General features: G+C 39.5%; 1 protein-coding gene across 1 annotated transcript; it reads left to right on the top strand.

The window, feature by feature from the left end:
- Nucleotides 1-799: 799 nt before the first annotated feature.
- gucy2c (guanylate cyclase 2C) lies at nucleotides 800-14,266 on the top strand. The gene is made up of 27 exons (XM_034539177.1): nucleotides 800-1,010; nucleotides 1,993-2,105; nucleotides 2,719-2,786; nucleotides 2,873-3,091; nucleotides 3,193-3,311; nucleotides 4,221-4,320; nucleotides 4,462-4,573; nucleotides 4,664-4,805; nucleotides 6,213-6,298; nucleotides 6,378-6,492; nucleotides 6,824-6,905; nucleotides 7,191-7,284; nucleotides 8,459-8,521; nucleotides 8,627-8,698; nucleotides 9,082-9,186; nucleotides 9,483-9,569; nucleotides 9,856-9,988; nucleotides 10,086-10,223; nucleotides 10,340-10,428; nucleotides 10,566-10,657; nucleotides 11,065-11,223; nucleotides 11,768-11,960; nucleotides 12,228-12,402; nucleotides 13,208-13,306; nucleotides 13,424-13,518; nucleotides 13,628-13,704; nucleotides 14,059-14,266. The coding sequence occupies exons 1-27, from the start codon at nucleotides 800-802 to the stop codon at nucleotides 14,264-14,266; spliced, it is 3,246 nt and encodes a 1,081-aa protein (XP_034395068.1).
- The last annotated feature ends 66 nt before the right edge of the window (nucleotides 14,267-14,332 follow it).

Raw genomic sequence — 14,332 nt, 5'->3', positions numbered from 1 at the left:
TCCCCCCCGCCTCTCCTTCGAACAAAGAGTCTCTAGAACAAGCCAGATTGGGTAAAACAAAGGCAAAATATTATTTGTACTGATTCCATTGTCTACGTTAATGCACAATTATGCTGCGGTTGTCAAATAAAGAACTGGCAAAGACTCTGGTGTTTTATTCTTACACTTACTGCAGGTTATTACGGACATATTAGTCACAAAAAAAATGGAAATTTGTAAATAGTTTTTGATGTTATTCAGATAGGAGATGTAATGTGCAGGCAGGCCGTAACTTCATGTTTACACACAATATGATTTATGAGCTAAATAAGTTTCTAAGTGAGGTGTCAGTCCAGATGGAGTGTGGGAGTCTTTCTTGCCCTGCCCTCCGTCTGAATGGTGCACCGACTGTCACTTGACTGTTGTTCATTAACGTATGTAGGACAGGTAGACCAGACCATACCAAGGTGGAGGATTATTGATCTCAGGCTTGAGAGGAGCAACTGGTGTGAAACCTGCGATTGATTCTTTTGTATTGACTAAAGTGGTTCTGTGGAAGATCTCAGACAAAAGTTTTTTTTTCTTCTCTTGTCTGGATGCTGGACAGTGAACAGTGATACTTCTGCCTCGTCACCGAAGAGTCAACTGTTCACTTTTGTTTTTGGACTTCGTCAATTGAGAGGATCTGTTCAAGCGGACGTATGTAAAAACCTGCTTTCGGCCTCTGTTTGTAAGGACGGGGTTTTGTAGTTTTTGACATGTAGAAACTTTGGAAAAGACACAAACTTCGGAGGGAAACAGGAAAATGTCACGGAACAACATGTACAGCTCACACAGTTTGCCTTACCTGGGAGTATTAATAGTGGCGGTGGTTGGCAACAAAATGATGGAAGACTGTTTGTCATCGAACCATACATACACCATGAATGTTGTGCTGCTGGAGGACAACACTTATGGGTGGAGTCGGCCGTTCGTCCAGGCGGCCGTGGAACGAGCCATTGAAAAGGACAAGCAGCAGAATGATAAGTATGGTAAGGACCGACAGTTTTCAAATAAGACCTTACAGACAAATGTAATCTGATACAATACGCAAACAAATAAATATGATGATAAACAATTTAAATGTGATTTAAAAACTAAATCTGCCCAAGATTTTGTTTAAATTGTTCATGGATTATGAAATCTTTTTTGGATTTCGACTTCTTTTTTTAATTGTCCTATAAAAAAAAATGGAATCACAAATTGATTAGACTTTAGAATTCAATTTCACACTTAATTGAGCCTAATAAAAATAAAACAAATTAAGATTAATTCGATTTCACATTTAATTGATCAACACCTAATCAACAAATACATGCCACCAGTGTCTCTCAAATATGGGGTGGTCTACTTTCAGAAATATATACTTTCAACAGAGTTAGAAACTCTTAACACAAGTACAATAACTTTGCCGTAACAATATATATTGTCATTTTTGAGGCCAAGAAAGAACTTTGATGCTCAGCTAAATAAATCTTATTGATCAAAGAATAAGTAAAACATACCTGACATTCATTACAAGTCAGTAATTGACAGTATTTGCTCTACTATGGACATATTGTGGTTGGTACCCAAAACTATTGGGGTTTGGTTTGATACCCAACCCTACAGGTGCATGCTGTACAGGAAACCCCTGGTTATGTAATGCATGTGATTGCTCTTGTGCTAGATGCAAAAGCATGTTTAATACACCGAAAAGAATCCAGCACAGTCTCCTTGTTACATTATATATATTGTATCTTAACATGTGCAGAGATAGGAAACATCCAGATGTAACACACTGACAATTAGCAGCTGGGCTTTAATGGGATATTTTCCTAGGCGGAGGCTAGATGTTTCTACCTTCTCTTAATGTTCGTGCTTCGTGATATCTATATATGCCTGTAGAAGAAGCATTTCATAAAGTCAATCTAATCTAATCTAATTGTACCATTTTTTATATTAATAACTCTTATCTTCTTTCCATGACTCAAGGTTTAGACTTCAAGTTGACGGCTAACTACAATGGCTTCGACACCACGGTGTACAACCGACAGGGCTGTGGCAGCAGCACCTGTGAGGGAGTGGCAATACTCAAGTTGCTGCATGTGAGTGTGGTCAAAAGGTTTTAAAAGATGAGATGGCTGAAGAGTGTTCAAAGTGTTTCTGTTAGTGCAGCCATTAAGGTCAAATCAATCAAGGGTGGTGTGGAACAAATATTTAAGGTGAAGAGGCACTGAGAGCTTCAGGAAAGAAGTGAACTATTGTTAATAGTGCTAAGATTCAAGGGATTAAACCTTTCTGTATGGTTAACAACACAGTAATAACGTTGTATGTTTCCTTTTTTCTGGTTTGATAATTTATCATCCTTAGATTACTCTTTAGCTGGCACAGTTACATGTCAATTGCTTCAATAGTTATCCTGGCTCACTTAAATGATGAATTATAAAAAAGTAATTTTGTCAAACTATTTCCAGGACAGTTACAAAGGCTCAAATGTCAATCATTAAAAACTTCAACAGTAGATGTCATTCTTTGAGCTGTCAGTGCCTAACAGTCAGTGATAAACAACTTCTTTGAAGACTGACCATCTTGCACCAACAATGTCGCCATTGCAGGGGTTGCCTTCATAGTAGTAGATGCCAATGCAAATATAGCATTGTAAGCATTATAATGCCTCTGTGATGACAGAATAAGTACATGCACTGTATCTTTCTGCAGAGTAAGGATGAGGTTGGATGCGTGATGCTGGGGCCTTCCTGCACTTATGCCACCTTCCAGTTAGTGGAGTGAGTATGACTCTGTTTTTGTTTGATTATCTACCACCAAACAACTGACTGATTTCTGACTTTTTAACCCCCGTTATCCACCTCAGTGATGAAATTGGCCTGAACCTGAGCATTCCCATCATCTCTGCTGGGAGTTTCGGACTCTCGTGTGACTATAAGCCCAAGCTGACCCGAATTCTGCCTCCAGCACGCAAGATCTCAGACTTATTATACAACTTTATGATAACAACCTTGCCATTTAAGAAGGAATGGAAGCAGGTCTACGTGTATAAGAAGTCCACCAACATAACTGAAGACTGCTTCTGGTGAGACAACACAGGCTGATTCACTTGATTGACCTCAGCAGCTTTATTCAGCACTAAAGCATGTGTCCCTTTTTGGTTTCTCCTCCTCGCTTCTTCTCCAGGTACATCAACGCATTGGAAGCACCCTCTGCCAGCTTTGCCTCAAAGACAAACAGAGAGATGTTGCGTGGGGAGGAAGATCTGAAGAAGGCACTCAACTCTAAGAAAAGACACAGCAACAGTGAGTCTTTGGTTTGTCTGTTTGAGTTATATCTCACCACATCAAGCATTTCTTCCTGAGCTGCCATTTTTTCAACAAAGCTTGAAATCAAAAGGATTATGTTCATCTGAAAAAAACATCATCTAGTATCTACATCTATGGGTGAGTAAACGATCTAACCTGTCACAACATTAGTGTGCATGGGGTGAACAGGAAACCAGTCTAGGTCAAAATCTAGTACAATGGGCTATAATATGGGCTATATAATATCTAGTATAATGAGCTATAATGCAAACATGTTAATTTGGGCTTCATAATTCTATCTATAGATATTACTCACAGAGTCTAGGTAATTTAGCAACTCTGCCCTGTTAGCCTGCTTTCCTATTTTTAATGTTTGGATTGACGGTCCAGACAAAAGTATCAAAAAGTGAAATATTATTGAGGAAGTTGGGGCTGGGTGTGGGAATGTTTATGCGCCAAAACAGGATGTAGCGTTGCAATTTTTCAAAGTAATATTGCTAAAAATAGTTTTAGCTCTTGAGGGATTGGTCTGTTGGTGTGTCAGTTGGTCCACTACTTTGGTCCAGAGTAAAATATCTCATCAACAAAGTGTAATGAATGGATTGCATCACATATGTAGAGATATATATTCATGGTTCTGGAAGGATGAAACCGACTGACTTTGGTGATCCACTGTACTTTCCTCTAGCACCACCATGAGGTTGCAAGTTGCTCATCACCAGCCCACTTTTTGTTGTGAAATATGTATGGAACCTGCTTGTTGTTGGTGTTTTTAATATACAGTACATATCTAACTCAAACACTGAAAGTCAATCTGTATTATACGTATGAAGTAATTGTACATAGTAACATTTAAATAATGGAACCAGTGCTAAAAATAAGTTGTTTTAAAATGTCGTATTTCAGTTTTCATCTTTTGTGGGAGCCCTGATGACGTTGTTTCAATAAAGGAGAAGGTGGACCGGATTGATAAAGACATCATGTTCATTCTCCTTGATATTTACAAGTAAGCCTGTCTATGATGACACCATTTACACTGAGTCTTTTCAGTGTAAAAAAAGAAATCAGAATAAACTAAAATATGTAGTGAAGGGACCTTTTTAATGTATACGTGTATATGTAAGTGAGACCGTTTATCTTCCTCCAGCCCTGAGTATTATGTCAACACAACATCCAGTCAGGGTATGCAGGATGTACTAGTGATCACTCTGCCGCAGAGGAACTACATCTATGGATCAAACTTGACCTACAACGACACGGTGAGCAACATCTCAAACAAGACTGTGTCATGAAAATGGTTTTTGCATCCGGCTTTGACTGTTTTGTCTATCTTTCCATCTAACGGGCAGATAAATGACTATGTGGCCGGGTACCATGATGGGGCTCTGCTGTTTGGCAAAGTGCTCAGAGAAAAGATGCTCAGCCAGCGAGACAACCAATCCTATGATGTGCCTCTGGATGACAACCCCTTTGTTAACGTCTCCTTTGATGGTGCGTATGATCAGTGACAGCTCAAGGTTAACATTGCAATGGGAGGAAGAATAACAATGCAAAATAAAATTTAAAAAACGACATGTCTTGCTCTGCGGCTATAGTTTTATTGTAGCTCGGTAATGCAGTCGTGAGAAGATCTGAAAACTGTTCCGTACCAAGGGAACAAGGATGTTCCAACCCCTGAAATTTGCATTGGTCTTGCAATGTGAGATTAGATGAAAAGTACATTCGGAGGGTAATTTCGATATCTTTCGAACTATTTTCCCATGTCTAAGTGACTTTTAAATTGGTTCAGTATTGAGAGAGATACGTTAAATGTGCTGCTATGTACATGTTTTTTGCTTTCTGTTTGTAGTATTGCGAAGGCAACGGTGTAAACGTGAGAGTTGAAGGGAGGAGTAACACAGTGGGTTGTGTTAGAGTATAGAAAGTGTCACTTAGTGTTATCTAAAATATTTTATTGAGATGGGTGAATGATGATTTCGACAACGTGGATGAGAACGCGAGATTCCAGATTGCGACTTCTCAGAGCGAGATCTGTAGGCTCTGGGGTCAGAGCTGTAGGGTCATTTTTATAATATTGTCAGACACTTATAATAACAATCTGAGCCTGTCAGTGACAAAACCAAACATTTTTAAAGGTTTCTCTCAGTGATAACCTTGCAGTCTGCTCTCTGCAGCATTCAATTTTAAAATGTCTTGATTAGTCACGTTCCAGGTTAAAAAATACAAAGCAAGACACAACAAAATTGACATGGTCATTTCCATGCTATCCAGAATTGCATATGGTTTGATATTTTTTGGACAATGTTGCTTGGAAGGCAACTCTGCTGGCCACGAAGGCACCATCTGAGTTTCCAAAATGCTCCTGGCTTGCAAATGTAATACTGTAAAATATTTGCTTGTTGTTAGATAAGCATTTAATTGATTAGATTGACGACTGTTTTGATAATCAAGTATCATTATTTTTCAAATGTGATGTGATGTTGTGCCAGCTCCTCAAATGTGAGGATTTGCTGCTCCTTTCCTTGTTTTAAAACAAAGTAAACTAAATATCTTGAAGGTATGGGATGTCTGTCAGGTATAACAAGCTATTTGAAAAGGTCACCTCGGACTCTCTTTAATAGACTAAGCAATGAATTGATTAATCAAGAAAATGGCAGATTCATTGTATATTAAATTGTTAATAGCAGGCCTACTTGTTGTTTTTTTGACTAAATAATGTTTTATTAATATGAGATTTTTCATATTTTTCTAATCTAAAGCAGAGGCAAAGGCTAATCATTATGATTGCAGATTTTTTTAAACATTCCGCAATAGACATTTTGTAGCTGATTCAATAACATACAATCATACATTTAGATTATGCCATGTTTAGGAGTTTAAAAATACTTTCTTCTTCAGGTATGGGAGGACACTATGTGCTCGATGAGTATGGGGACCGAGATGTTAACTTCTCCATGATTTACACATCAACCGCCACTGGCAAGGTGAGACTATTGTGCATTCAGTCGTTGGCACAGCTAATGTGAACATTTGTTTTTATACTTTGACTCTCTCTCTCTCCAGTACGAAACCCTGTTGATGTTTGACACATCGAAAAATAAAACCATAGTGGTCGACACAAACCCCGCCCTGCACTGGAATGGTCACCTACCTTCTGACGTGCCAACAAATCTAAATGGTAAACACACACAAACACACACACACACGCACACATACATACACACACAGACACAGTGTAGAGGTAGCGTGGACAGTGATGTGGTGCTTCACTGAAGATTGTTAACTCCATACAGCAGAGTTTCTTTCTGGTCTGCGACTTTAATATTACAACCCATTCATCTCATGATCTCACAGCGTAGTTTTTGTGTCTATGTGTGTTTGAGATTTCCCATGTAGGCCTGAGAAGCTTTAACACACAGAGCACACAAAACCTCATTCAAATCCATGTGGTGTTATTTCATTGTTTTTATTCCCGGTACAACTGTGTGTGTGTGTGTGTGTGTTTCCAGACTTAGATACGCAGGACATCATTGTAATCGTTCTGAGTCTCAGTGTTGTTGTGGTGACAGCCATCGCTCTCATCTTCTACAGGTAAACAGCTGCTGCATCACACGTGCTACATGTAGAGCTTTAGCATCAGTGAAGCTGCATTCAGAGACTGGGAAGATTCAACCGTTCTGACTAGAGTATAAATTGTTGGGGACAAAATGTTTTTGATGTTGGAGCACCAGAATAATTAGTATTTGATGAATGCATGAAGCATGATTAGATGCACTCTGAAAGCAAATATCCCTTGTTCTCATATTTACGGTGTGTGTGTGTGTGTGTGTGTGTGTGTGTGTGTGTGTGTGTATGTGTGTGTGTGAATAATGTTAGGCAGAACAGGAAAGAACGTCTAATGCAGAAGAAGTGGTCTCACATCAACCCGTTTCTGATTGGTCCACTGGACGAGAAGGAGGTCTCACTGAAGGTAAACAGCCTCATCAGTCAGCGGTTACATGGTCAATGCTTTTCTATGTTGAGTGTCACTTTACAAAGATGAAGACAACCAGTGTGCCGGCAGCATTTCTTAACGCACATGTCATTTAGTTCGTTCCACTATTATTGGAAGTTTGACCTTGTCTGAAATTTAATTATGTTGTTGTTGGCCTATTATTTGCATAGGATCCCTTTGCTTATTAGTTGCTCATTCACACCTACACTGTTCAGTTCTTGCGATCAGTCTCTATTTCTGGATATGATGGTGTGTGTTAATTCGGCGATCAATCAAACACAACCTCTGCACTGTTGAGAAAAAGCCTAATTTGTGTGTTCTCTGTCTGTGAGTGGTTGCCCATGTTTAGCAATACGCCGAGCAGCCCCTTGTAGCCTGAATGTGTACTCACTGTTTTAAACGGTGCTCTAATTAGCTTAGCATACTTGGACACCGCCCTCCTGATGGACTCCGCTTCATCGGACTGATCTTTGATGTTTTGTTTCGCTTAAATTAGGCTTCACACTTGATATCTGTGACACCACACATTTTACTGTAAAATGTCCATGCGGCCCGCTCTTCCCTTGAAATGAACCTGTCTAAAACAGACCTGCTAGATATGCTCACGTGTCTCATGCCTATTGGTCCTTTTTGTCAGGTCGGTCTTGGTTACTGCATCTGCGCTGTTGTACAGAAACTCAAAGACCACTCAGCAACTATTGACCCTTTTAGTAAAGAATGCCTGACATACCATCATGTCAACATTAATTCATCATGCAATTTAGCAGCTAAAGTGATATTTAAAGGTGCAATGTACAGGATTCAATGCATTAACATATCAGCACTCAACTATAATCAATGTAAAGATCTAGAGGAGTAATGTCTACCTCAGACGAGAAGGAAGTCACTCTCCCTCTGTGGCGGGAGCATAGAGCATCCACCTGAGTGTTGAACTCAAGTACCTTATCAGGTTATCAACAAATGCAAAGTTTGTTGAAGTTCCTTTTCCTGACCTTGACCAAATCTGTCATCCATCAGGCTTTGGAAGTTTACGGAGTTCAATACTTTCTTTTACATTATGTATACTCGAAATTTGATGAAATCATATCCAGCAAGATTAGAATATGAAATCAGATACGTGTTTGTGTGTGTGTGTGTGTGTGTGTAACAGATTGATGAAGATAAGAGGAAGGACAGCACATTTTTCAATCACCGAGGCCGCTATGACAAAAAGGTAACTTTCAAAAAAATATATTTAGTCTTAAAAAGAACAAAAAGAAAGAGATCATGTATTTTGCACTCACGGTTTAAATGTGTCTTATTTGTTTGTGTTCTTCAGCCTGTAATCTTGAAAGAGTTAAAACAGACAGATGGAGACTTCACAGAGGACCAGAGGATTGAGCTGAACACTGTAAGACACCCTTATATGATTTTTAAAAAATCTTCATATAAAACTCTTTTGGTAAACCTACCTCCATCTCCCGTCTTCTTTACTTCAATACTTTTCCATTGAGAGAGGTGAAGATTTCTGTCAGTTTAGGATGTTCCCAGCCATGGAAGTTATTTCTAGCTTTGTTAGCACTTTTTAAGACATGAATATTCCTGCTAATGAATTAGATGTGGTACTTTTTCATAGTGATAATATTAAAAGATTGTGAATGAATGAGCATTTTCCTCCAGTTGTCATTTCTGATGTCATAGCAATACAAGTGTGTTGCCCAATCCTTTTTGTTTTGTTTTAACCCTTCCTGTCCCACTTCCCTGTCCCTTCTTGCCCCTGCCTCCTTGTTTCAGCTGCTGCGTATAGATTACTACAACCTGACAAAGTTCTACGGCACAGTGAAGTTTGAGTACGGTGTGTTTGGGGTGTTCGAGCTCTGTCAGAGGGGCTCCCTCAGGGTAAGAGCTTCACTCACAGAGTGCTCTTTCCCTTCAATATCAGATCAGAGGTTATATAGAGGTCATTCTTTTCTTTTTTTACATTGCAAGATAGTAACTATAGGACTATGCTTGCTTCAAGTAAATACCTGGATCATGTATCCCAAGATAGTCTCATCATTGTGTGTATTTCAATGCAGATCTGTATTCACGTACAATAAAAGAAATTAAAAAAAGATCACATTTATTCAATTAACATAACAAATTTCGAAGAACTTTGTGATTTATAGTTTTGTCGAACCTGTTTTTCTCCACAGTACATTCTGAATGACAGGATCTCATACCCAGATGAAACCTTCATGGACATGGAGTTCAAGATATCAGTCATGTATGACATAGCAAAGGTATTGTTTGTTTTTGTTACCAAAGGTTTTTTTACATTTATTTATACGCTTTGCCAATTAATACCAATAACAATTCAACATCATTTATTTTTAGCAATCAAGGATTATTTTCCTTCAGTGATATTCATTAAACTTCAGTTTCTTGAATGTTTCTTAATGGACATAGCCATGATTTGTTGAATGTGTTTCAAAGACAATCAGTTGGCTAATGATATATTTTACTTTACATAACAATTCTGAATAACCGTCCTGGTCACTAGTGTCCTCCTACTTCGTGTCTATACAGGGCATGTCCTATCTCCACTCCAGTAACATTGAGGTCCATGGTCGCCTCAAGTCCACCAACTGTGTGGTCGACAACCGCATGGTGGTCAAGATCACTGACTTTGGCTGTCACACCATCCTGAGGCCAGGCAGAGGTGAGTTTTTCATCATCACCAAGGTACATTTTTGATATAAACACTGAGAATAGAGTAATCCTGTCCTCTCTTCTCCTCTCCTCTCCTCTCCTCTCAGATGTGTGGACGGCCCCGGAGCATCTTCGTAAAGATGGGGTGTCTCAAAAAGGCGATGTCTACAGCTATGCCATCATTGCTCATGAGATCGTTTTGAGGCGGAGCCCCTTCTATACGGAGTACTGCTCTGATCCTGCAGGTAGGCCTGGATGATTTGGCACACCATTAAGCAACAAAAACAAACGTACTCTGTCAGCCTAAGACAGTTTACACGCCTGCTCGCATTGATTGTCTTTATGTCATCCAATCCCTCAGAGAAGATCTACAGAGTGAATTATCCCAGTGGGATGAACATCTTCAGACCGGACCTCACCTTTGACGGCGCATCAGAAAGAGAGGTCGAGGTAAGAGAGTCACACACTCTGCTCAGAGTGGTGGTTTATAAAATAAAGCTGCTTGGACTCATCAAAGTAAGATAAAGAAAGCCATACACTCCCTTCCTCTTTTCCCCTCTTTGTTGTGTGTGTTTGTGTGTATATAGCTGTTCATACTGATACAAAACAGCTGGGATGAAGACCCAGAAAGAAGGCCAGATTTTAAGAGAATAGAGGTAACTCTGGGTAAGATTTTCAGGTACGTCCCCACCACACATTCATTTAGTCAGACTTTCATTTATTTCACTACTACACTTCATGGCCAAGTATAGATGGACACCAGAACATTACACCCATACGTGTAGTACAGTCAAACTGTTCGACAACAAACTGCAAAAAAACGTTTTTGTCTAAATATGTTATTTGGGGCTATACTAATTATTGTAATCAACTAAACTGGTGTAAAATACCACTCTATGCTGTGGCGTTAAGGTTTACAATAATTAGAAGTAAAACTATGAAAAATGGGAACGTCCACATACTTTTTGGCCCTACTGTGTATGTAATCCTGTTCATTGAGATTGGTCCTGCTGCACTATACTCTTATATTTTGATTAATTAATTCACAGTGTTTGTAACAATGTATATATTTTTCTTTTGAAACAGTAACCTGCACAACCAAGCCAGTGAGACATACATGGACAACCTGATCCGTCGCTTGCAGATGTACTCCAGAACTCTGGAGCATCTGGTAGAGGAGAGAACCTCTTTGTACAAAGCTGAGAGGGACAGAGCTGATCGCCTCAACTTTATGCTACTTCCTGGGTACGCTTGTGTATCTGCTGATGTGTTACAGAGGGCGGCTGGAAACATGCTTTTAATCTTATTTTACAAAGGATCGAATGTTTATTGTTTAAAGGACCCAAACTGACAAAGCAACAAACAAGAAGAGGAACCAGGAACATTTGTTGTGCCTTGTTATATATTTGCCTCGTATTGAAGACTTTTTGATTCATCTCCTTTTCTTTCTCTTTTTTTCTCCTTTTTTCTCTCTATTGTATCATGAGTGTCTATCACATTTCATGAGACCTTTTGAAGGTTTTCCAGTTTTTCAAGCAAAAATATCCAATATATACCTATTTGTGCTGTGATTAAAAAGGTGTATTTTCCTCATTTTTGTTCCCCTTTGGTAACATTAGTCTTTGTCTTTCCTGCCCGTGGAGGCAATGAGCCTCCTGCTCAAGGCAAAGCGTCATTTGCATGTAAATGTCATACTCCCTTAGCTAAACGTAACTGACAGCAATTAAAATGTCTTTATCAGCTATATCAATTAACATCAGTATTTGTCACTATCCCTGTGTCTCCTCAGCCCAGTGGTGCGTTCACTGAAGGAGACGGGCAAAGTGGAACCGGAGCTGTTTGAGGAGGTGTCCATCTATTTCAGCGACATTGTGGGATTCACCACCCTCTGCCACTACAGCACCCCCATGGAGGTGGTGGATATGCTCAACGACATCTACAAGAACTTTGACAGCATCCTTGACCACCATGATGTGTACAAGGTACTTAAGTCAAGCAGGCAGGCACTAGCAGCACAGTGGGGAAAGTTAAGCTCAGACAATCTTATCTATGTCTTATCTCTATTTCTGGGTGTATTTTTTTTTGTATTTCGAAGACCTATATCTTGTGAGATAAAACTTAGATTTGGTTCAACAATAATCTAAAACTCTCATGCAGTTCAAGTTAGAGTTAGTGATTTCCTGTTCACGGAATACAGCTGATAAATTAGAAAAATGTAATAATGAAGCTATTCATCTTTTGCCTCCCAGGTTGAAACAATAGGAGATGCGTACATGGTTGCATCAGGTTTGCCCAAACGTAATGGCGACAGGCATGCAGTGGATATTGCCCACATGGCCTTGGACATCCTGGCTTTTGTAGGGACCTTTGAGTTGCAGCACCTGCCCGGCATCCCTCTGTGGATTCGGATCGGCGTTCATTCAGGTAACAGAAAGTCATGAAATGGTCTTATTTAATGCTTATTCTTGCCCATAAACTTCCCTTAAATGAATACTGTATTAATTAATTGGCACAAATGGAATATAATACGTAAAACTGTGTTTTCATTAGTGTATAATTACCTGAAACTAAGAATCATTATGTTTTATGTTTTATTTATGTATAAACAAATACTCAAATGGAATAGATTATTTAAACAGTAGTTAATAAAATATTATAAAAGACTACATTTTATTACTACTTTAAAAATGTGTAACTCCCCTTTTCAGTTTTCTCATTATTTAACCATTTCCACCCACCACATTCTCTTAAATGAGAACAACATGTCTACACATGGCTGTGGGAAACACTTAGAAACACCTAAGCCAGTAATTGACAAGAGTGTGTAAATAATAACATTATGGATGTGAAAGTAATTTAAAAACACAGTAGGTGGCGGTAACACACTCTTACAATGCCAACGATTGAACTAGAAATAAGAGAAAGTCCAAACCTCATGATGTTACTGACATCTAGTGACTGAATCATATCAATTGTGAGCCAAAGACTAGTCAGACACAACCAGAAACACCTTTCTCATGATCATAGATGTTATAAATAATCATAGGTTTGGTTCAGCAATGTCAACAAATGTGTGAGAACTAAGAAAATAAGAAGAGTGACGACTTGAACAGTGAAGCCACCGAGACAACGGGAGAGTAAAATGATTTGATCCATTTAACTGGATTGAAAGGAAATAATGAAATGAAAAATAAGATAGCATTGCTTGTTTGTGTGTATTTGTGTGTAGGGCCGTGTGCAGCAGGAGTGGTGGGGAACAAGATGCCTCGCTACTGTCTTTTCGGAGATACAGTCAACACTGCATCACGCATGGAGTCCACGGGCCTGCGTAAGAGACAACAAGCATCTTAACACAGTCACAATATTGGTGGTTTAGGTGCAGCTTCTGATCTTAAGAGAGCTGAGGGGTTGACCCTTATGATTCTCCCTCATGTCGTCTTTCCAGCTCTGAGAATTCACGTCAGCCAGTCTACCATCAACATCCTGCAGAGGACAGACTGCAAGTTTGAGTATGAAGAAAGAGGAGAGACGTACCTAAAGGTGAGCTGGGTTTGCTTTGGCTTCTTATGTACTCATCCAGGTATTTACATCAAACGTAAACCGTACAGAAAGAGGCCACTACTCTCATTCCCTTGTTCATGACCCTCAGGGTAAAGGCAAAGAGATGACATACTGGTTAACAGGAGTGACTGGGGGGAAATACAACCTGCCAACACCACCAACAGCGTGAGTAAAACACGGTCTCATATTAATTAACTCCATTGTGAGAGATACACTCAATCCCAACAGTGCTTTCCAGCTCACTATTGATGTAAACTGGGTTCAGCTACAAAACAACAGTGAGCGTATTAGAAATTTGGGACACAATTCATTATAATGCAATGGATACATGAATGTATTCATGATCAGCATTTAATCAAGAGAAAATGTCAGGCAGTTATTACCCACCCTAATGTAGCAGAAGAAGAAATTGTTTAAGCTTGACAGGGCTTTGGCCCTTGTATCATATGAACATAATTTAAGGCATTTTTCATTTGGTCACATTTGCATCCATAATCCACAATAAACCTCATGTTACAGGGAGAACTTCCAGCGGCTCCAGCAGGACCTGTCGGAGATGATCGTATCCAGTCTGGAGAACCGTGGTGTTGGGAATGATGGCTTTAAAAACAGGAAGACCCTGTCCACCAAAGTCCGTCGGGGAGAGACTAACAGCAGCCTGCAGAGGAACAGCCCGCCCGAGTACTTCCACCTGGCTGTCACTGACAACCCCAGTACCTACCTGTGATGAGAAGAGCTTTCCGTACAATATGGCCAAGAAGTAGACGTCATAGAAGTACTTCATAGCCTGCAC

Source organism: Cyclopterus lumpus, chromosome 8, assembly GCF_009769545.1.
Source record: "Cyclopterus lumpus isolate fCycLum1 chromosome 8, fCycLum1.pri, whole genome shotgun sequence".
NCBI lineage: Eukaryota > Metazoa > Chordata > Actinopteri > Perciformes > Cyclopteridae > Cyclopterus > Cyclopterus lumpus.
Note: the sequence above shows the minus strand (reverse complement) of the source record. Positions and strands in the feature narration are given on the sequence as shown.

Bases quoted from the DNA above. Each gene is read 5' to 3' on its own strand.
- gucy2c (XM_034539177.1), top strand. From the start codon at position 800: ATGTACAGCTCACACAGTTTGCCTTACCTGGGAGTATTAATAGTGGCG. The intron at 4,574-4,663 runs GTGAGCAACATC...TCTAACGGGCAG, and splicing joins ACTTGACCTACAACGACACG to ATAAATGACTATGTGGCCGG. The intron at 9,989-10,085 runs GTGAGTTTTTCA...CTCTCCTCTCAG, and splicing joins CATCCTGAGGCCAGGCAGAG to ATGTGTGGACGGCCCCGGAG.